The sequence below is a fragment of the Anthonomus grandis genome, chromosome 2 (assembly GCF_022605725.1).
Source record: "Anthonomus grandis grandis chromosome 2, icAntGran1.3, whole genome shotgun sequence".
NCBI classification, from domain to species: Eukaryota; Metazoa; Arthropoda; class Insecta; order Coleoptera; family Curculionidae; genus Anthonomus; species Anthonomus grandis.
In genome coordinates, this window is record NC_065547.1 from 27,949,290 (window position 1) to 27,973,559 (window position 24,270).

The 24,270-nt window shown below is 32.7% G+C and overlaps 1 protein-coding gene across 1 annotated transcript in view; it reads left to right on the forward strand.

Annotated features, from left to right (window-relative positions):
- Positions 1-24,270, forward strand: part of LOC126750122 (nuclear pore membrane glycoprotein 210) — a 77,320-nt gene that overhangs the window by 44,783 nt on the left and 8,267 nt on the right. The window contains exons 10-11 of the mRNA XM_050459629.1: positions 12,472-12,748; positions 18,210-18,575. Coding sequence (XP_050315586.1) covers positions 12,472-12,748; positions 18,210-18,575 — 643 coding nt within the window. The remainder of the gene's footprint in view (positions 1-12,471; positions 12,749-18,209; positions 18,576-24,270) is intronic.

The window sequence follows — 24,270 nt, forward strand, 5'->3', positions numbered from 1 at the left end:
TGATATAATTCACAAGGAGGTTTAAGTTCGATACCTGTTTTTATTTAAGTATTTCTAATATTTTGTCGGTTCTGTGGCGTTTGATCCGCTTTCGTGATTGATTACTTTTCGCATCTTAGAAAAATACAAGAAAAAAAACTCGGCAAAAAAAAAAAACAGACATTGGAAAATTAACACCATTTCTTATTCAATTCCACTCAAATCTCCTATTTTACAATCTACATTTTGTGGTTTGTTATTATTGGCTTCCCTCATCAGCTGTTCAGGGTGACGTCCATCTTGGTCGCTATTTCCAGTTTGTTAAATTTGGAGATAACCAGATCGACGATCGAAAAACAAAATGCGAGGTGTGAGTAAAGTATAAGCGAGAAGTAAGGTTTTTTTTAATCTTATACTTATTTATGGGTTTATCCTATTTAGCTATAGGTCCTTGCTCTTATCAATTATGTGAAAGATTAGAATCAATAAGAGAAAGGACTGCAAATAATAAATTGACGTTGCTTTAGTTTGTTTTTGTTGACGTTTGTCCAATCTATATTGCAATTTGTATTAATTTTAATTTGCAAACTAATATTGTAGGTTGCATTAGGAGTAATTTTTAAAAAGTGTGTTCTCATTACATACATGTATATGATAGCGTAAAACAAAAAAAACATTACTATCAAGGTAGTTAGAATAATAAATTAGAATTTTTCAAATGCCTAATTAATATTTTTGATAATTATCTCATCTAGCCAAAGAGTAAAAAAATATATCAAAAGATAATAAATAGTTATCGTTACAGCCAGTATTTGACAAATATCTTTAAAAAATCTCAAAATTTAGTGCCAATGGTGCTAAGGTACTTTTAATTACACTGTGCACATGTACTTCTTTATATACAGGGTGATTGACGACCGATGGTACGTCAGCCGCATATGGAAAACGGAACGTAGTATTTTTCTAAAAAGTTGGTAGCCGTGGTAACAGAAAATACTCTATCCGTCTAAAATGTTTTCGGCACTGCAGCGTTGCCGCTTATGTAGAAAAATGGCAACACCTTTGATTTTAAATGGAACACCCTATATATTTTTAGATATTTTGATTCCCTGATTCGTTTTAAGCCTTTTTTATTTATACTTCTCTATACGTACCTCTATTGCTTTTGGAGGGATAACTAATTGTTTATTTCTCACCTATTTAAGTTCTTAAAAATCAAATTTTAAACATCCTTTTAAGAGACCATCTTAATTAACTTTACATAGCTTTATAACTGATTTAATCAGCATTATACAGGGTCGTCGAAAATTAAATTAATATCTTATATTTACCGAAGTGGCGAGTTGTTGTTGAGGCAAAGTTCATTTTTTTAAATGGAACCCCCTATATTTTATTTTTTATTCTTATAGACAGTTAAAATACCTTTAATTTAATATAATACATTCCTATATCTAAGTAGCAAAGTTTTAAAATAAATACCTATTTTCGTGAAACTTAATAATTTTAAGCTTTTTTAGCTAGCTATTAAAATGTTACAATAGTTTAATAAATGACAGTGATACTTTAAGTTATGACAGCAACAGTTTATTTATAGTATTACCATTATGTGTTGTAATAAACTTAATTAAAAAAAAAAAACATTATAATTAACTACTCAGGTAGTTATGATGTAAGATGGGACTATTTATTTTCCATGGACAATGTGCTCAAATAACAGCAAGAACATAAGAAAATTTAACACATTGTATCTAGATTTACAACCAATAAAAGAAGCTTATTTATACTACAAAATACTTCGTTAGTTATACGTAAAAGCATAAAAAAAAGTATTATTATAGGACATTTTCGAAATTACTACCATTATTCTCTAAACATTTATAAAATCTTTTTCTGGTGGATATATTTGCTGCTCTTCTAATTTCGCATTCATCTAGCTCTTCAAAACCTAATTCGCTGACGTGGCTCTTTTTTACTTTACTTTATATTACCTTACAAATAAAAATCAAGGGCTGTCAGATCTGGCAATCTTGCCGGCTAATAATCCCTTAGTCCCATACGCCTAAACCGCCTATCGTCAAACATGTCGTACAGTTCTCTTGTCACACTGTCTTTACAGTGATGCGGGGCCTCGTCAAGTTGAAACCAACAAGTACGAAAATCTTGTAATGGCAGATTTTCCAAAAAATTACTTACATTTCTTAAAATTTCTAAAAATTTTACAGAATTTCGTGATTCATCAATTAAAAATTTTACTTGCTTTTCTTTTAAAAGCAAAATACATTGAAACTAAATTTTTCTTGAAAACCCATTTCTTTTTTCGCGTGTGGATTTAAATCAGCCTAAACTTGATTATTCCTTTTATTAAAAGTCTTTCGCTGGAAAATTTTGCTTTGTCGGTCCAAATTATTTTTCTTAGAAAGTCAGCGTCTCAAAGCCCGAACTTTGGGGAACTTGTATGGATGAATTTTATTTGGATCTGGATCCATTTTGTTAAATTTTCTATATTTTTTTGCTTTTATTTGATCACATTGTCCATGAAAAAAAAAGCGTCGTCAAAACCTCATTTGAGTAGTTAATATTTTCCATTTTAGACTTTTTAATTAGGTTGATAATAAAATACAATATTAATATCTTAACTTAATATGTCGCTGTTATTTATCAAACCATTGTGACATTTTCATGACTAATTAAGTAATTTATAAAAAATAAACATGTTTAAAATTATTAAGTTTTATGAAAATAGTATTTATTTCTAAAACGCGGCTACTTAGGTAATATGTTACAATAAAGTAGATTAAAAAAAATCAAAATGAAGCAGAAACTCTCAAAATATCTATAAATATATAGCGGGTTCCATTCAAAAAATCAAAGATGTTGCCATTTTTCTATAAAAGCGCCAACGTTGCAGTGCTGAAAATATTTTAGACTGATTGAGCATTGCCTGTTACCTAGGCTATCAAATTTTCGGAAAAAATGCTATGTTTCGTTTTTCGTACACGGCTATATAATCAGTGTATATTTGCTCAGTTACCCATCCCTCTTATTTAAATTCTTTAAAGGAAGAAATAAATGTGTTGTGAATGGCATTTTGGGTTAATTTAACTTGTCTTGCCTTAGTTTAACCTATTTTGTTTCCAAAATATACTCTAGTAGCTTTAAATTAACATTAGAAACATGTCAATTGTTTAAATATGTTTCAAAAACAGATTTTTTGCAATTTTTTCTGAAATTAACATTTCACATATTTAGATCTGTTCTAAGATATTTTTACAATCTACATATCTACTGTAGGGCATTCAAAAATATAAAGGAAATGAAGGTATAAACGAAAAACTTATTAATAGGTACGTTCCATTTTAAGCCAAACAAATGATATTAGGGCATGTAGATTCCTATTTAAACGCGTACTTTTGGGATTTAATATTTTTTTCAAATGCAAACCTAACGGAAACAATTACTTCTTATATATAGATTTTTTGTAAATGTTTTGGTGCAATCTTGTTTAAAATCCCTTTACTTACTTCACAGGGAGAAAATAATTGAGTTAGTTTAAAATAAATCTTAAAAGAGACAGAAATTTAATATATTTATTAGAAGATTTAGAATTTAAATTTCAAAAGGAAGAAGTTTCTTCGGTGTAGCTCTTAACTTATTTGACTTATTTCTAGGATATTTCAAATCTACAGACCTTTTTGTAAAATAGCTTTATAGCTTAATTAATACTTAATACCATTTAATTAAATACGTTAAAATACCTTTAAACAAAAGATATTTAAAAAAAAAGAAAAATATGTGAGATATCACATTAAAAACTGTAAAATCAGCGCATTTTAATTTTAAACCGAAAATGCGAGAAAACAACTGAATGATGAAACAAATGAATTTCAAAAAATGTGCTTTTATCTAACATTACCTACATACCAAACTTTATTTGTTGCTGTTTCCACATTTCCACACCAAATTTCATTTGTTTTGCTTAAGAAGTGAAGAAGTATAGTGTAGGTAACATTAATAAAAATAATTAATAACGGATATTTCCTCCCCTATTTTGAATAACAGCACGGCAGCGATTGTTCATGCTTAAAATTTTGGGCGTTATCTCATTTTGATCCAAATTATTTCATATTTTGTAGTATAACAAACCCAGGTTCGTTCATAAAGAATGGATGAGATACGTTTTTTTTTAATAAATAAGAAAAGATCGAACGAGAAAAAAATAAATAAATAAGAAACCAATACCCTCCCTACGTTGTGTTTTGTAACAGAATCACTCTCTCTTTTACTTATCTCGGATGCGCTTGACAAGACAAAATTAGAGAAATTTGAATTATTAGGATAGTATTAAAGAAAATGCAGTCTTGATAATACACCTACTTAGTTTATTTATGTAAAAAAATAATGCCGTACTCAGCCTGGAATTCACGAGGGGAAAGAGCACGGCAGAGAAACCCTCGATCTCAATTCCCTAAAAATTGAATCATGCTGAGTAATGAGTTCTTCCTTCGGTTACAACAAAAAAAAAAAAAAAAAAGATAATTTATTTACTGTTCCTTTCTAATTCCTCATACATACTATCCATTTAAAACTGAAGAGAGTTGGGTTAGTTATCCAGCCATCACTAGAAGGTACTGAGGTCCCATACGGGAGGCTACCCAGCTATGAGTTGAATAGTTGAGTCAATATTCTAGGTATTATCACAGATAGACTGACAAATTCGCGAAACATATATTTATTTATCTGTGGTATGATTTACGTCTGAATATTCACCCAGTCAGGGTCGAAATGTTAGTTAGATTCAACAAGGCTCTAGAGTACTTTTGAAACACACAAACAATTAAAAAAAAAAACTAATTTCGAAAATATACCTGAAATTCAGTAAATAAATTATCTCAGTCGATCACTTTAAATATTAATTTTCTCTTCAGCATGAAACAATTTAAGATAAATACATGAATAGGGCTGTCGGTATGCAATCAAAAAATTAAAAAGATTTTCAACAAAAAACGACGCGACATGCTGAATCCCAAATCCAAACGAATATAACATACTACGCATATAATTTAAAAGTAGGTGGTTTTCTTCAATTTGGACAATATCGCCAGTAAAAGCCACCATATAAAGTGTTAGGAAGGTTAGAAACTTCTTGAAAACGGCGGTAGATCATGTCACAAACATTCTCAATTGGATTAAGATCCAGGACTATTTGCTGGCCAATCCATAGTTTTAATTCCGACATGATTAAAATAATTTTAAACAATTATATCAATAATCTAAGCCATGCAATTGCATTATCCTTCTGAAAAAAAATTCTCACCAATGTAAGGGCCAAATAGTATCACATGTTCTTGCAGGATCTCCTTATGTACCTATCAGCTGTTAACTGTCATTATTAATAGCCACAAAGTCAGTACGAGCAGTTAAAGAAATAATCTGGCGTTCTGGAAGTTACATTGGGTATATATTTCATTTAGTCTTCGATAAACTCTTATACGCCTATCTCAGTTGTAGAGACAAATTCTGGTTTCATCTGACCAAAGAACTCTTTCCCAGTCTTTATTAGCCCAATCGATGTGTTCATTATATTTATTAAAATCACTTACTTTGGAGAAACGTTCTTGATTTTTAAAATATTATATTTTTTAAATGTTTCACGGCAGCTCTCATTATACAGGGTGCGGCATAATTGTCTCCCTGTTTTTAAGGCTTAATAAAAGAAATGTTATTTGAAATACAAATATTTTATTTATTTATTTTAAAAGTACAACTAAAACATTTTTGTCCTATGTGGTTTTGCAGAGAATAACTGGCAAGTGCCGTCCACCATTATCGAAGCAAGCGACTTCTGAACTTTCGCATAACTCTTGCAAGCATTTCTTGGGGTATTCTGCGAATTTCCAGGCGGATTGCATCCTTTAGTTGTCTAATAGTCGTTGGACGATGTTTGAAGATTTCAGCTTTTAGGTAACCCCACAGAAAGAAGTCGCAGGGCATTAGGTCGGGCGAGCGTGCAGGCCAAGAAGGATATTCTTAGGGAGAACAAACGCCCGGGGAACATTTCTCTCAATACTTGCATTGAAGCTCGAGATGTGTGAGTTGTTGGCCCATCTTGCTGAAACGAGGCATCTTGCACATTGAGTCCTGCAAAGACTGGGGCGAAAAAATTGTGAATCATCAAATCAAAACGCTATATAGCGTTCCGAATTGACAGTAACAGCGTGATTTTCTTCTTCAAAGAAGTAAGGGCCGATTATCCCCATTTCAGACACGGCCCACCAAAGTGTCACTTTCTCACTATGTAGAGGCTTCTCGTGTATCTCTCTCGGATTATCAGCGGCCCAATACCGAAAGTTTTGCTTGTTTACCCAGCCAGACAAGTAAAAATGTGCCTCGTCACTAAAAAAAACTGCGCCCTGAGGTAAATGTTGAAGCATAATTTCACATGCAGCACGTCGATTGTTCCAATCACGTTCTGATAATTCCTGTGGCAGAACCATCTTGTATGGATGAAAACGAAGATCCTTGTAAAGAATTCTTTGCACAGTGCGGTCAGATAAACGAAGGGCAGCTGCGTGTCTCCGTGCAGAACGTATAGGTGACCGTAAAAATGAGCGTCTCACGGTCTCGATGTTTTCGGGTGTCCGAGCTGTCCGTGGTCGTCCACCTCCTTTTTTGATAACAGATCCAGTTTCTCTGAAGTTCTTGACCCACAACACAATTGATTTTCGGTCCGGGACTCCTTCATTTCGCGAAATTTGGAACCTTATCCGGAACGCTCATTGCGCAGCAATAACTGACCGATTTTCGCGGAGGTACACTTCCACGGCGAATGCGCGCTGTGCGTTGGTCCACATGATGCTTCAGACTAAAACATGTTTAAACAAAACTGTTTCCCATACAGCTCTTAGTGGCGATACCCACGCTATTCTGCGACGCCGCACGGCATTACGGGAAGTTTAAAAATAGCAGACAGTTATGCCGCACCCTGTATTTTAAACCAAAAATCAGTCCTCTGTGATTTCAACTTGGAAAGCCGCAAGGCGATGATAAAAATCGTCGGCTAAGTTGAATAGCTCCAATTGGTATATTATTCAATTCTTAGGGAATTCCATCCCTGTGGAATTCTATTCTTATGTTCTCTTTTCGTGCATGAGTGTCACACTGTACAGGGTGTCCCATTTTGGGTACTTTTGCGGGGTATCTCCGTTATTCTTAACATTAGCGTGATGCGATTTTCGCGACAGTGTGCTTCTTTTTCGTGAAAATAACGATGCCGTTAACAAAAATTCCTCTTAGTTTTTAAGATATGGGCCATTTTTGAAACTTCGACATTTTGGGACCCTCCTTGTATTTCGGTTATTCTTTAACTTATCGGATATGTAAAAAAACAGTTTTATAGATGTTTTTCCGTAGAATGCAGTGGCGTAGATTTTTTTTTTTTTAATATTTACTGTTTTTGAGTTATAAGCCAAACTTATGTTTTTTTTAACGGAACACCCTATATATATATGCACTAATAAATTTGTCTTCTTTTTACCTTTTCAAAAATATATAATGGTATGCACTTTTTTTTAAGAAACATAGAAATAAATGACAATTTTCTAAAATTAAGGACATAAAATTATTAGTAGGCCAATACTCATGTTGATAACAAAACAAAAGTCAACTAAATGTCAAATATTTATATTTTACGGTTCCTTAAGTCAAATATTTGTATTGTAAGTATTTGTTTTTTCTTTATTTAATAAATTCTTTGAAAAATGGCAGCATATGAAAATTACGAAAAATATGATATGTTGGTATATTTTATACAAAGTATATAACGAAAATTCTGAAGAAGCTTCGGCGTTATATTTTCAAAGGTAAGTAAGCGATAATGGGTACTAAAATTTAAATTACGATTATAAGATTGTGTTTGTTAGATATCCAGAGAGGCGACAACCCTTTATTGAGATATTTGCTCGCTTAAAAGCAAATTTAGTTGAACACGGAACCTTTGTTCGCCCGCGTCCGAAAACCTATAACTAGGAGAATAGGGAAAGAAAAGAAATAGATGTTTTGGGATATATTGAAGCAACACCTTTGTCCTCATGCAGAAAAATTGAGATAGATATTGGTGTGTCAAAAACTAATGATCAAAGGATCCTAAAAAAATACAAGTATCATTCGTATAAGTTTAGTATTGTACAACAGTAGCATCCTGGCGATGCTGAGCGCCGAGCACTGTTTTTCCGGTGGTATCTACAAGAAATCGAAGCTAATGATTTGTTCGGCAGACTTGTTATTTGGTCAAATGAATGTTTTTTTTCAAGTTTCAAGGGCACAACAGGGACATTTTGGAGTTGGGGTGTCTTGTTTTATTTTGGGCAGAAAAATAGTTTATCGGAATTTTGAAGGAGGTCTTACAGCACGTAGATACCTAGAAATCCTTGAGGAAGTTATTCCTGAACTGCTAGAAAATATTCCGCTAGCACAATATAATGCAGTTTACTTACAACAAGATGGTGCTCCTAGTCATAATTCAAGGCTAGTAAGGAAATTTCTTGAGAATAATTTTCCGCAAAGATGGATAGGTACCAACGGACCTGTAAGTTTTTTTTATGGGGGTATCTACAAAATGAAGTGTATAAAACACGTTATGATGGAATTGCCGAACTTCGAGAGGCAATTAATTTAGCCTTTCAAAATCTGCGAAGAAGACCAATGTTTCTATTTAATGCCATTGAAAGAATCACAATAATGTGCCAATTTTGCATTCGAGAGAATGGTCATTATTTTAAACAGTACCTTTATTTTTTTTTCTTTTTGTTAAATACAGTTGAGTTTTTTGTTTTGTATGTTTTGTTGCTTTATGCTACAAAACAAGCTTATGTTGTAAAAATTGGAGCTATACTGTTGTAGTGTATTTTTTTTAATAATATGCTTTTGTCTCAATAGCTATATTTTGATTGCATCCAATGTATTTGCAATGAATCCAATTCTTTGTTAGTGATTTGTGTAAGTTTTATCTTTGTTATTGTTATTCATGGTCTACTAATAAATTTATGTCCTTAATTTTAGAAAATTGTCATTTATTTGTATGTTTCTTAAAAAAAAGTGCATACCATTATATATTTTTGAAAAGGTAAAAAGAAGACAAATTTAGTGCATATATATACAGGGTGTTCCATTTAAAAAAACATAAGTTTCGCTTATAACTCAAAAACAGTAAATATTAAAAAAAAAACTGAAAAACTAAAAACCGCATCACGCTAACGTTAAAAATAACGGAGATACCCCGCAAAAGTACCCAAAATTGGACACCCTGTACATACAGTGTCGTCTGGTTTATCTTGGGAAACCTTTTCCTTAACGTCTAAAGGGGAATACACAGTCTACTACAAACCCTTTCTTTGTCATGTCCCCAAAGAAAATATTCCAGAGGTGTTCAAATTCAAATTCAAATATATTACTTAAAATTGTACAGTATTGTTACAAAGTTAGTGTTTGTGCCCTAAGTCACAAGTGACTTGTCGGGACACAGTATTTCAGAATACAATAATAATTTAATAATAAATTTGAGAGCTTGTTATAAAAACCAAATTAAATTAACTTAGATTAAATTTGTAAAAGTAATATTTAAATTAATTCATTCTTTTATTCTATCATTAAATAATATTTGCAAATATACCTGTAATTATAACATTTTTTTACATTAGAAAAGGTAGCTTTAATAAAATATTTTCATAGTTACACCTGATCCATTCGGTTATGCGTATATTAAATAGTTTTTTTCTTATAGCCTTAAAAGCGTGTGGTATGAAATTAAAGATTCTTGGCCCCACATAAGATATATGACGTTGACAAATTGTAAAATCTACTTTAGTCAAATAAACATGTTCTCTCGTGACAGATCTAGTAATATTAAGGCGTTGGGGTAGAATCTTATAAATGTTTTTATTCTTCATAAAGTTAAGGGTGCTCTTCAGGTAAAGTTCTCTTACAGTAAGAGCACCACTTTCCAAAAACAAATTAACTGTTGGGTATCTTTTTGGTTTTTTATTTATTATTTTTAGTATATATTTTTGAGTGATAACCAGGTTTGTTAACATTGTGCTACACGCACTACCCCAAATTCTTATACCATAATTTAGAATGGATTCAACCAGAGCCTGATAGACCATCTCCAATAACTCACGAGGCATAAATTCGCGTAGTTGATATAACTTATAAATTGTTTTTCTTATCTTTTTAGTTATGTAATCAATGTGCATATTGTATCTTAAATTTCTATCAATATAGACGCCGAGGTATTTTGTGTACGAAACTGAAGAAATCCTAGAGTCGCAAGTACAATTTTCCATCTGATTTGCAAAACAAGGATAAGTATGTATAGTTAGTTCCACAGGTTCTTCTTGTTGATTAGTGTTATAAATCGAGAAATTTATAAAGTGGGTTTTATTACTATTTAGAGTTAGAAGATGCTGATCCGTCCAAAGTTTAATTAATGTGATATATTTTTCAGCTAGCTTTTGCACTTCTGACCATGATTTTGCTTTTACTAGAATTACTGTATCATCAGCGTAACAAATAATAGAACAATTTATTTCAGGTAAAATTCTTGTAAGGTTGTTTATATAGATCAAAAATAAGAGTGGCCCCAGGACTGTACTGTGTTAAATCAGGAGATCTAGTTGGCTATGCAATAGCACCTCGTCGACCAATCCAATGATGTGAAAACATGAGATAAAAATATCTGCGATCATTTCAAATATCTGCGCTACTTGCCAACGGCGATCTTCTATGAAATGAACTATTTAAAAATATTATGTTAGTTTGGAAGTCTATTATATCCGCCGGCTACGCCGCCTTAAGAATAAACTATTAAAGACGGAGTACAAAACTAAAATGTAATAAATCTTTAAACAAAATCGGTGTAAGCAGAGTTGAATAAAAATTAATTTGACTAATTCTCGATCCATTCTGATTGAGCTTTTTTTGATCTACCATTTGAAAAGTAATCAATGATGAAAACGGATTAGGCGCCAGAGACCAAGAAAGCGCCACACTCAAAATCATATACAGGGTGATTTTCAACCTATGCGCATAAACTTGGGAAATGATAGCTGATGAGTAATAATGAGTAATAATGAAAAAAAAAATTAGTAAAATATTTTTAGTTTTGGAGATATCCATATTTTTTTAAATAAAAATGTGTATTTTTTAACGTGTTTAATTTAAAGCAACTGTTCGAAGTTGTTTCCATTATTTTCGATACAGACTTGAGCTCGTCATGAAGACGTACATGCACGGGCCAAACCAGGCTGTAGGCGAATTGCGTCACTGGCAGCGCGTATGCGATGTCGTAGCTCAGTATCAACTTCGTTTACATACACCATTGTTTTCATATGACCCCACAAGTAAAAGTCTAATGGATTAAGGTCAGGCGAGCGAGGTGGCCACCCAACTGGACCATCACGGCAATTTTCAAGGAGCACTCGTAAATTGTTGCGCAAAAATTCTAAATACCGAGTAGCAGTCAAACGATTTTCCAGAATAAAAGGTCCGATGAGCACCCCGTTCAGAATTCCAGTCCATACATTTACAGAAAAACGTTGTTGAAAGTATGTTCTCAGTGTAATATGTGGATTTTCCAAAGCCCAGTAATGAATGTTATGAAAGTTGAAAATTCCATTTTCCGCGTAAAATTTGCCTCATCCGTAACTAAAATATTCATGCTAAAGCTTAACTGCTGGTGATGTAACAACCACTCACAAAAGTGTACTCGAAGCGGCAAATCTCTTGGAAGCAGGGCTTGTACCCTCTTCACATGAAACGGGTACAGCAACTCGTGCCTTAAAATTAGACAACTTGTGGATTGCGATATTCCAAATCGCGCTGCAATTGTCCTAGTGCTAATTTCAGGTTGTTCTTTGATAACTTCTAAAATATCCGCCTCCAGATTGAGAATGTACCTAGGTCTAATAGCTCCTTCATCTTGTCCAGGCCGCGGCCGCAAATTGCCAATTTCTCTACCCCGCTAAATAACACGTAAGAAAGCCCCACGTCTCGGGTGATATCTTCGGGGAAATCTTTGGGCATAGAGATCAGCTGCTGCCACTGCATTCTGATGCGTTTCTCCGTAAACCAAATCCATGTTGACAAGTTCTTCGTTTGTAAAAATGTGCGCCATTACATTTGACGATTTTATTTTGTTCGTGTGAAAATAACGATCGAAAACGATCACAGCCACCAACAAACTAAGTACTGCTAAAGATTCCAAACTACAAATTCCAAACATTATGACTTGTTTACTATCAGTTATTAATAAACAAAATAAGTTCGTCTGATACACGTTCTGTTGACATTTGTTTTACTTTATTTCGGAAACCAAAAATATTTTACTAAATTTTTTTCTCATTATTGATCTTCCTCTACCATTTCCCAAGTTTATGCGCATAGGTTGAAAATCACCCTGTATAAATATGGTTCGAATATAAATTGTAATTTTTCCAGGTATAAACATTGGACGTCCCGACCGAGTAGTTTTAAAATTAACCGGCCTGCAAGCTGGTTCGACCAGAGTATTCGTAAACGTGACGATTCCAGGGACCGTTGCTAACAAACCGAACGTCCACACCCTCGTGTACTCGGCCCACGTTGACATCGAGATAGTTTCCCAATTTTTACTTACCCAACCGAGTCAGGTCCATGGTTCTGCCTTGCTTATGGCCCCGTTTTCACACGTGCAACTTAAGACCAACATGGACTCTGTTACCAGTATATCTTACTCGTAAGTTTTACAAAAGATTCATAGTGAAATATTATTTTCGTTTAAACCACTCTTAGTAGATTCCAGTTGGAATAAATAGTAAATTTAGTTATAAATTTACAAAGTAGATGATGAAGAATTCAGAAGGCTCCTTATCAAAAATAGATCCACCGCTGATTTTTTACTGTAATGAAATGTATCTACACATGTAGATTCAGTGACCACCTAAAGTTCCGCATAAATTCGATAAAAATGAGAGACAAGATTTTTTGAGAAAACGCTCGGACCCGTCGATTTTTATTTTAAGTTGCGCATTATTTCACATAAATTTTTCTATACAGGGTGGAACAAAAAAATGATATGACGTCATCGGTCATTTTTTTAAACGGAATGCTATATTTTTTATTGCATTTATGAAATATAGGCAACATTCCAAGCAAGTTTCGTATAACACACCTTATCTCAAAACTCAACTGTTTCAGAAATATTTACATTTAACCAACAAGAAAGCAAGTACGTCTATTTACAAATTAATATAAAATGGAGGATAAAATGTTATAAACTGTGAAAACTCTTATTAATGTATCAAGTGTTTAAACTGATCCCCATTTACTTCTTGGCAGAACGCAAGACGGTTTACAGACTGATGTAAAACACTATCAATTATTTCGGGTGATATATGTCTAATTTCATATCTAATTCTATTTTTCAAATCTTCTACGTTATTTGGCTTCTGAATATAAACTTTACTTTTCAGGTACTCCCATAGAAAATAGTCGCAGGGATTTAGGTCTGGTGACCTGGCCGGCCACTCTATTGGCCCTCTAAGTTAAGTTAAGTTTTCTTCGAAAAAGTATGGCCCTATTACTTTATTTTCCACGATACCAGCCCAAACATTAATAGATTTACGGTACTGTGTATGAGCCTCAGTTGCCCAGTGTGGATTTGACACTGACCAGTACCGACAATTTTGCCGATTTACGACACCGTTTAAACAAAAAGTTGCTTCATCCGAAAACAAAACTCGTAACACAAACTGACGGTTATTATTGCAAATATTCATCATTTGCTCGCAAAATTGGTTTCTTCGATCAGGATCGTCCTCATTTAATTCGTGTATTAGTCTAATTTTATAAGGGTGGTATTCATTTACTTTTAAGATGCGTCTTACTGTCGTTCCGGCTATATTATTATCAACTGAAATTTGTGAAGTTGCATTATTTGGATTTTCTTCGACGGAGAGCAGAACGTTTAATTTTGCTTCTTCAGAAATTTTTGGACGACTTGATCTTGGCAAATCCCTAACATGACCTGAAGTTATGAATTTGTGCTCTATTCTACTAACTGTTGACTGAGAAATAGAATGGTTTGGGTATTTGACATAAAACAGTTCACTTACTTCTTTTTGCGTGCGCACTTGATCCCCGTACCCTAGCATCATCAAAATTTCAATTCATTGGGTTTCCGTTAAATTAGCCATAATTTATTCTGATAAAAACTATTAATTTTCGAACTGACAGTGACATTCGAAAATGGAGATTCTTTACAAGTGCAAGCATGGAAATAGAAACAATTGGGCAGTGTTTATAATATTATTTTTATCCTCGATTTTACGTTAATTTGTAAATAGCCGTACTTATTTGTTTTCTTGTTATTTAAATGTAAATATTTCTGAAACAGTTAAGTTTTCAGATAAGGTGTGTTATACGAAACTTGCTTGAAATTTTGCCTATATTTCATAAATGCAATAAAAAATATAGCATTTCATTTAAAAAAATGACCGATGACGTCATATATTTTTTTTGTTCCACCCTGTATAAAAAATGTATGTGAAATGATGCGCAACTTAAAATAAAAATCGACGGGTCCGAGCGTTTTCTCAAAAAATCATGTCTCTCATTTTTATCGAATTTATGCGGAACTTTAGGCGGTCACTGTACGTTTTGTTTTATGTTTTTTCCTACTTTTAATTTTTTTTTTTTATATTTCATGCACCATGATGCTGTGTTAAAAAAGATGTTGAGACAGTATATATTTTTCTTTTAATTAGGTAGTTTATAAGCATTTTTCGTTTTTGATAAATTACATCCCGTCCGAAATTTCCAATATTATCAGAGTCAATTTCGTTTTTTTTAGTCCGATTTTACCATTAAAATCGCCACTTATTTATTGTATATACAGATACAGATACAGACAAATACGGCGATGAACCCAAACAAAAAACTATAGAATATCAAAAAGTACTGAAAAGTAAATTACTACCAACTGATAATCTAGATAAAAAGAATATCAACTAACTCAATTACAAAATCACAAATGATATCTGTACCGCGGTTAAGATGACTTCAAAGATGACGCAAAATCAAGAACCAAAAAGGACTAAAAATACATGTATCCGGGATAAACGGGAACTTATGGAGAAAAGTAGATGAATACTCAGAGATGCACCAGCATATCAGGCACTGAGCAAAAGATCCATAAAGAAGTGATGAAAGACATTCCAGCGTATAACACCAAATACATGAAAAATGTAATAGAGGACAATTTTAACGTCGAAATTATCCTCAGGAAAACCAATATGGAAGACTAGCAGAATAACCTAATCTTAGAGAGCAGAAATATTATCGACCATATTCAGGAATTTTACATCCATCTCTACAGCTCTTATCAGGCATAAACCAAAAACTCCTCAAGTGACTATATGCAACGTGGGCTCTGAAGACATCCCAGAGATATCCAGACTGGAAATGCAGGCCGTCCCAGGAAATGAAAACCAGAAAGGGCCTTGGTGAAGATAGAATTACATGCGAAATGCTAAAAGTAGGAGGACTTATCATTGACAACCTCTGCAAATTCTTTAAAACAAATGTGCAAGGAGATAAAATTAAGTGACAAAACACAGAAGTTGTTCTGCTGTTTAAGGGCCGGTAATATAAAAATTAACGTCAACTCCAGGTTGGCCAACCAACGGTTAAAATCTAACCGGCGCGGCGGTTCAGAACTGTTTCTTATTATAAACGGATTTTACGCTTACGTTGGCTAACCTTCGGTTGTACTTTTTTGAAAAGTGTTGCCAGATTTATGCAATAATTTAAGCCAATAGCAGTAGTTTATTATTGACATTGAAAAATATAACAATTATATTATTTCGCGGCTATTTTGGATTTTATTGATATAAAATATTTGCGTGGTTTATAAGTAAATAATTTATATGAGTAGTAAAGAAAAAAAAAACGTTTATAGCGATTCGGACTGCCATACTTTAGTAGATTTGGTGTAAAGGATTGGAATAATTACATAGACACATGTATTTAAATTAATTTAAGTTTCTGCTTGGGAAAAAATTACTGAGTTATATAATCTATCTTCAATGGAGCCTAGAACACAAGAGCAACTAAGGTGCAAGTTTGATAATTTAAAAAAAAAAGGTGTTCGTAAATATGAAAGTCGAAGAAGCAAAGCCCTGTGAAGACAGGTGGTTCTACTCAAGAAACAGAAATTAAGGCTATTTTAAAATTGCTATATGAAAAAATCATTAGCATTATAGGTTTGTCGGTTAAGGGTTTGGATGTATCTGAATCAGCCGAAACCTTATTTTAAATTCTTCGTCACTCCACCGGGTGAAATAACCCAGACGTACTCTAAAGGTTCGTGGGACTCTTACAGCTTGATTTTGGTTTCCATCACTACTACTAGATAATTCGTCCTCATCACTGCTGAAATCTCCTTTTTTGAGGTGAAGATAAAGATGATATTTTTACATAGAAGCAAAATTAATTTTACTAGTTTCCTTTATAGAAAAATAAAGAAGAATTTTAATTTATCCATCTCTTACCTTGCACCTAAATAAACAAAAAGCATTTGTAAAATACTTCACTTAACTGTCGGTTCATAATTGCAAACGGTGGTTCGGGATACGATTAAGTGAACCGCAGCTTAACCGACAGTTCGACCTTCTGTTGAGCTGCGATGTTTATAATACGTTTGACGACTAGTTGAAACTTAACCGGTGGTTAACCGGACATTATAATACCGGCCCTAAGAGAGCAATAGGAGATCTATCATCTAGAAAATTATCGTTCAATAAGCATTATGTGTCATCTGTATATACTATGTATTAACCAGTGGAGCAAGCGGGGTTTCGCAAGAGGTTCAGTTCTATCGTCCATAAGAACATTAATAGTAAAAACAACAGAATACAACGTACCTATCCATCTGGCATTTACATATTTTTATAACGCATTTGATTTATTTGCGATGTAGGCATTAATTCAAGCAATGGATAATGCAAGAATAGATTCTCGTTATGCAAACCTATTGAAAAGCATATACAAAAATGCTACCATGCATGTCAAAATTAAGGAGGATTTAAAAACAGATAAAATCAAAATAAATAGAGGAGTACGTCAAGGCGATACCATGTCCCCAAAAACTTTTTAACCTTAGCGCTAACAAATGCCTTTAAATCACTTTAATGGGAAACTAAAGGCATATATAGGCGATTGCGTTTTAAACCATCTTCGATTTGCCGATGACATCGTTCGAATAAGGAGCAATATTTAAGAACGGTGGGCTATGCTGGAAGAAAACATCTTGTCGGACTTGCATTGTCTTATTTATTTAATGTAACACGACGTTTCGGTTGGTAAGTATCTCCAACCGTTATCAAGTGTAAACTGACTGTTAATAATAAACTGAACCATGTCACTTTGAACATGTTATTTAAAAATTTTATTATTATTAAACTGGGCAGGAGTTTAGTTTTTATTTTGTAGTAATGATAGTTAGGTAGGTTTATTTTTAAATGATTATTTTGTTCTAATAATAGTTAAGTCGATTCTTATTGTTACTTTAAAATTAATTTTGATAATCTGTCAGATTGCTAAAAATATCAGCAGAACTTTTAAACTTGAGAAATAGAATTAGAATAGAAAGACCTTTAAAATAAGGTGCTACTCGAGCCCTATTTCTGTTTAAGATTTTTGGATTGATATGCACTTCCGCGTAGGGGATGAAGTTAAAGAGCATTGAAAATTATAAATTTATTGGTCCTCCTCGAATCAAAAATTGTGTAAACAATTTTTATTGAAAAAACGTGTAAGTATAGGGCCACTTGTAAGCAGCTTTAGTTTTAAAGCCTCCCGAAGATGCTAACATCGTTACATGTGTCAGCAATAAATTAAAGAATTTTGGTTAGTGGTAAAACTGTTTTGTGATGTGAGTGTCACACCAAAGATTACCACTATAGGAGCACGTTTATACTGTTTTGTTGAGCCTCTCGGAAAAAAAAATAATGTAATAGGAATGTTAAATAAAACTCACATCGTCCAGAATGAGTGACATTTCTTGTCTTTCTTCAGCATATTAGCAGCGTTTTTCACTTTTTTTTCACATTTATACCATCTAAACAGTTTATTTCTCTTACCACCTAGTAATTTTGCAGGTTTTTTTCAGACATTATTATTAACAATAAAATTTGTAGATTACCTGGCGAACAAGTACCATCAACGGAACTCTTAGTCGATAAAGCAGTGTACAACGCGGCCGACCAGATCGTCACGTTAACTGCATCCGGTTTGTTGACGTCTTATGGTGTCTTGGGGCACGCGCTGCTCATTATAACCTCCGTTGACGCTAATGGACTCAAACAAAGAATAAATCTCGTGGTAGAAGTAAAACCGATTCAGTACATGAGCTTGAACATCCACGCGGCATGGAGAATCAGTTTTAATCATCCGATTGCCACCCTGCCTTTGGGAACTGATTTCATGTTGGTGGCCTCATACCATGACAATGTGGGTAATCGTTTCCATGCTGGACCGACTGACTTGAAAGTTCGAACTAGCAGGTAAGTGTTTAAAGTAAAGCTAAATGCTAAAAGTACTCTAACTTAACTAAGTATAGATTTCAAGAAAAATAATTGCGGCTAATTCACATTTTAACCCATTAAACAAAACACAAAGAAAATCCTTAAAACTCCAAAATTACCTTAAAAAGAAAAAAAAACATCGTTTGACAGCAGATTCGCAGATTGTTTTTTGCTATGTTGCCTTGTATAACAATGAATATATTAACAATATTTTTTAATTTAAAAATAGTATATTGTATACCTAGTAGGAAAAGCTTAACATTCCCGGGCGATCGTAAAAATTGCCAGTCGAGGCGCAAGCCGAGACTGGCAATACGGAGTCCGGGAATGTGGCTTTTCCTACGAGGTCTACATACTATTTTTTCCGAAAATCGGGAATCATTAAAATTACGGTAAATTATTACTAATCATGTTAAAAATTTTAAATCAACATTATTATTTTTCCCTTAAATAAAAGAAGCCATGAAACATTGTTTTGTAACTACGGAAACGAAGTACATAATTTTAAATTGTCAAACTTGACGAGTGAAAAGTTTATTTGTGGCGTCTTTCCAAAGTGTTGATTTTTTAACGTTTTAAAAAGCCAAAGTAACGTGTAAAATGATGAGTGATGATGACTGTTCCATTTCTGAAACCCTCCCAGAACTCACGGAGGCAATGAATGCTGCATCATTGGAATTGTTACCAATAAAATCTAGAAATAAGTATAACTATGCATACAACCGCTTCATGGACTACCGTACGAATAAAAATGTAACTTCTTTCTCGGAAAATGTTGTAATGGCATACTTCTTGGAGCTTGGTTCCAAGATGAATTCTTCAACTTTATGGGCCAATTATTCAATGCTGAAGGCAACCCTTGCAATTACAGATGATGTGGATATATCTGAATATTCAAAACTTCGGGCATTCCTGAAACAACAAGCACATGCCTATAAGCCAAAAAAATCCAAGATTTTAACTAAAGAAGAAATAAACAAGTTTATTCAGGAAGCTCCAGACAAGGAATATTTAATGATTAAGGTAACTTACAAAACTTCAAATTATATTTGGATTCTTTACATGCTTATTTATTGTTGTAGGTAGCTGTAATATTTGGAATTTCCGGAGCTTGCAGAATGGACGAGCTGGTTAAAATGACTGTACAAGATATACAAGACCTACTATCTAAACTTTTAGTTACCATACCGGATTCAAAAACCAATACATCAAGATCATTTATAGTAATAGTTATTGTCATACAAATAAAATTATTAGTTTGGAAAATATTCAACAAAATAATGCTATTAGTTCCCAAGTTCTCCCAGTTTTCAATACTTGTACTAATTGTCAAATAACAGTAAATATAACAAATAATAAGTAATAATTTTAAAATATAATGTTAACCTTGTTTGTGCTGAAAGTTTTAAAAATAAAATTGTTTAGGAAAAAGCCTGTTCGCATTTATGTTCTAAAGTTTACTGTATGGCAATAACATTTCCTTACAGTACAGAAATGAATATTTCCTTACTGTTATTTTCGGTCGCCAGACAACAATCAAGTTGGAGGAAATATTGACTTTTTCTTTCAAATATGTTGTCAAAAATGTTATTATTTCTTATCGATTTTCGGAAAAAACATTTTTTTTATATGCAAATCCCGACAAGAAACTTAACTGTCTTTGAGATAACCAAGAAAAGATAAGAAGGTGGTTTGAGTATTTTTATTGATCTTTTGTGTTTTTTGGTGTTTAGATATTACTACATATTACAACAAATTCGAGCCTCATCATTGGAATCTCAAATCTTAACATTTTTAATTTGTTAGTGTTTCGGCAGGATTAATAAATTTTTGTATTTTATAATTCAACTCTAGAGTAAATTATCAAATAACTTTCCTCAGTTTTCTATTCATTTTGTATTTCGCCTGTTGGCGTCCCTTGAATTATATTCCTTCTCGCTACTAGGCTCGCTATTTCGGCAATAAAGTTTTGCTTCAATATGTTAATGTCTTATGGAATATTTTTAAATAAACGATTTTTGAAATATCTCTACAAAAATAATCCAGCGGCGACAAATCTGGGCTTCTGGCGGGCCAGCACACAAAAAAACCTCGTTCCAAATCCACTGATTGGGAACGTTTTCGTTTAAACTGAGTTAGTACCCTTCCAATATAGGGTGGTGTCCCATCTTGTTGTCACCACGACTGTCGCAACATATTTAACGCCTGATCTTCTAGTCCTTCCAATATAGCGTTATTCAATATCTGTGGTAGCGTTTTGCATTTAAATTTTTCTCGTAAAAAATTGGTCTTAATATTTTATTTTAATATTCGACCCATATATTGAATGATCTTCCTTGTCTTTGGACTTGATGGGTTTGATGTGGGTTTTTAACCGCCTAATAATGTTTATTAGATCAGTTAAAAAGACCGCATTGCATAAAAATTGCATTAATTCGTCCAGATAATCTAGTTTACAAATTTTTCCAATTTGTCATCTGTCAATGATAAAAATTTAATCTTCTATCGAAGGCTTTTTAAGAATCCTAAATCCCTTTAATCTTAATAAACCTCTAGGATTTTGCGTAACCTTTAATCAAATATTTCAAAAATTTATTATTAAAATATTAGGTATAGAATAAATTAAGCTAAGCATAATCATAGACCATTTTGCAACCGGAAGGTCCTCTATATGAAAGGAAATTAAAAAACATTGTTTTTTTTATGTGTCAATACTTACAGTATATAAAACAGCTTCTCCGCGTCCGCCATACGTTCATCGGGGTTTTTTAAAAATTACAGCTTCCCTTAAATTTTGATTTTTTAAGTATTAACAAATGTATCTAGGGATATTGTGCCAAGTATAATAAATTCGAATTTTTAATTAGTTTAAAAATTATCACATTGACAATCAAACAATGTAATCATTGCTAATGGCTACAAAATATCACAGCCACCTATTCTTTTTTCCATTAATGTATAGCAAGAATAATAGATCCAAATTGACCGAGGTCAATATTAATTTCTTGTTTTTTTTTACTATAAGGTAAAACATATTTGTGTTTATTATGGTATATTTTTTTAGTCTAATTTGGTATTTTAAAAACAAAAATCAATTATCATGATATTAAGATTATAATATTGCAAAAATAAATGTATTTTCTTCAAAAGATATATACCGGGTGACACAGGAAAAGGGAACACTTAATAACTTTTTTACTTTTTAAGATAACCAAATGAATTTTGGTATATTAATAGAATAGTCATAAAAGCATCTTCTGACATATTCTATTATTTTTTGTGACTTCCGGTTTAACAGGAAGTGATACTAACTTTTTTATTTTAAATGGGACAATTGGTATATTATTACGTATTTTGATAGAAAATAATATTCTGAGAATAATGATACCGCATTTGCCACTTTTTGTTTTATGCTCATAGAAAAAATAATTTTTTTAAATTTTAGAATAAGGTGTCAAAAATGCATTGAAATTCTTTCAAAAACTTTTAAATAACGATTAATACTTGACAAGATGTCATGTCAATTATAAAATAACTCAAGAAAGCGTCGAAACAAAGCCTCCTAGTTAAGAAATCAAAGCCTTCTATGCTAGTTCTATTAATTAAACGCGTTTATATACAGTGTGTCCAAGATAAGGATGTCTATCATGGGGATCTCGGCAGCTGTAGGAGATACGAGGTTGATTAAATTAGAGAAAAGTTGCGCATTTTAACATTTAATTTGAGCCTAACAATACGCCGGTTAGAAAGTTTTAAAATTTTGAGTAGTTTCGGAGATATTCGAGAAAAACCGAAATTTCCCCCATTTCTTTTTTATTTCTTTCTGGCTTTATTTAAAGAGATATGGAAAAACAAAAGACACTTTCTCATGGCCGATTTTTAAGCTCTAAAAAATAACATTACAAGATTTTTCGTACGACGTTTCGTTTCGAAGAAACCATCATCAACTTAATTTTTTTATATGGCGCGTAAAAAAAGTACACCCTGTATAAAATAGCATATTTTATTACGATTATAACGATGTATGACACAATATGTTCCTACAATATTTAAATGTTAAAAATTGGACTTTTATTAAATTCCGATGGTTTTGATGTAGTAGGCGGTGAAATGATATCGCTGAGTATGGTGTAGTAGGCTAATAGCAGCCAACTCATGTTTTGAAATACTAAATAAAAATCACGTTATTGACAACTTAAAAACTTTATTCATATACCGTCACGCAGCTAGGTCACGTGATTATTTTAAAGAATGAAACACATTATTAAATTAAAAAACTACCTACTAGAAACCCAAAAATACTAATTTAAATCATACAATCATGTAATAAATGTTCAAACAAATTACCATTATTCTCCAAACACAGATAACATCTTTTAACAGTCGAGTTTAAAACACTTCTTAACACATCATTTTGCAATAGCCCCAGAGAAAAAAGTCGAGCAAAGTTATGTCTGGGGAACGAGGAGGCCACGGAACTGTTAAATGGTTCCTATCCATTTTTCCGGAAATCTGTTCGATAGATAGGTACTCTCGCACGATTAGGGCATTGTGTGCAAGCGCACCATCCTGCTGAAACCAACAGTTTCTATCATTGGCAAGCGGTAAGTTGTCTAAGGATTCTTCCAAATCGCATTCCAATAAGTTGCGATACCGCTCCGAGGTAAGGGAATTGTTGTAAAAAAAGGGGCCTATTAAATCTGTTCCAAAAATGCCAACCCACATATTAAAACCGAAACGGTGCTGATGTCTAGCCATTCGGTGTACTCAGGGATTATCTCTTGACCAATAATGGATGTTCTTCCGGTTAAAAATTCCATTATTTGTAACCATGCTCTCGTCGGACCAGATAATCTTATGGGAAAATGTTTCATCCTTGTGACACCTCCTGGTGTACCATTCATAAAATGTTCTGCGTCTTTCTTCGTCACCAGGTCTGAGGCCTTGACAAATTCTGAATTTAAACGGGTGGTATATTTTAATAGTGGTATGTTTTTTTAAAATGAAATGGGCAGTAGATTTTGGTATCCCAGTGGTATTTTTAATTTTTCTGACAGATATTTCCGGATTTTCAGTTACAGCTAATACCACATCATTTTCTTTTTCTTCATTGCAAGGCTTATTTCTTGACAATACTGGCTTCCTAAACGCACCATACTGCTTGCGTACAGAGTTCAAAAACACAATGTAAACTAAATTTATCAAATAATTAAAACTATTTACTTCACTTAAGATAAAAAGAATAAAAAATAATAGTTATAATAAAAGCTACTATGACATTTAATTTTTATTTAATTTTGACATTTTCTCAACGTCATTATTTCACAGCCTACTACATCAAAACTATCGGAATTTAATAAAAAATCATTTTTTACAATTTAAATATTGTAGAAACATATTGTATCATACATCGTTGTAATCGTAAAAAAATATGCTATTTTATACAGGGTGTACTTTTTTTACGCGCCATATAAAAAAAATAAGTTGATGATGGTTTCTTCGAAACGAAACGTCGTACGAAAAATCTCGCAATGTTATTTTTTAGAGCTTAAAAAGTGGCCACAAGAAAGTGTCTTTTTTTTTCATATCTCTTTAAATAACGCCAGAAAAAAATAAAAACGAAATCGGCAAATTTCGGTTTTTCTCGAATGTTTCCGGATCTACTCAAAATTTT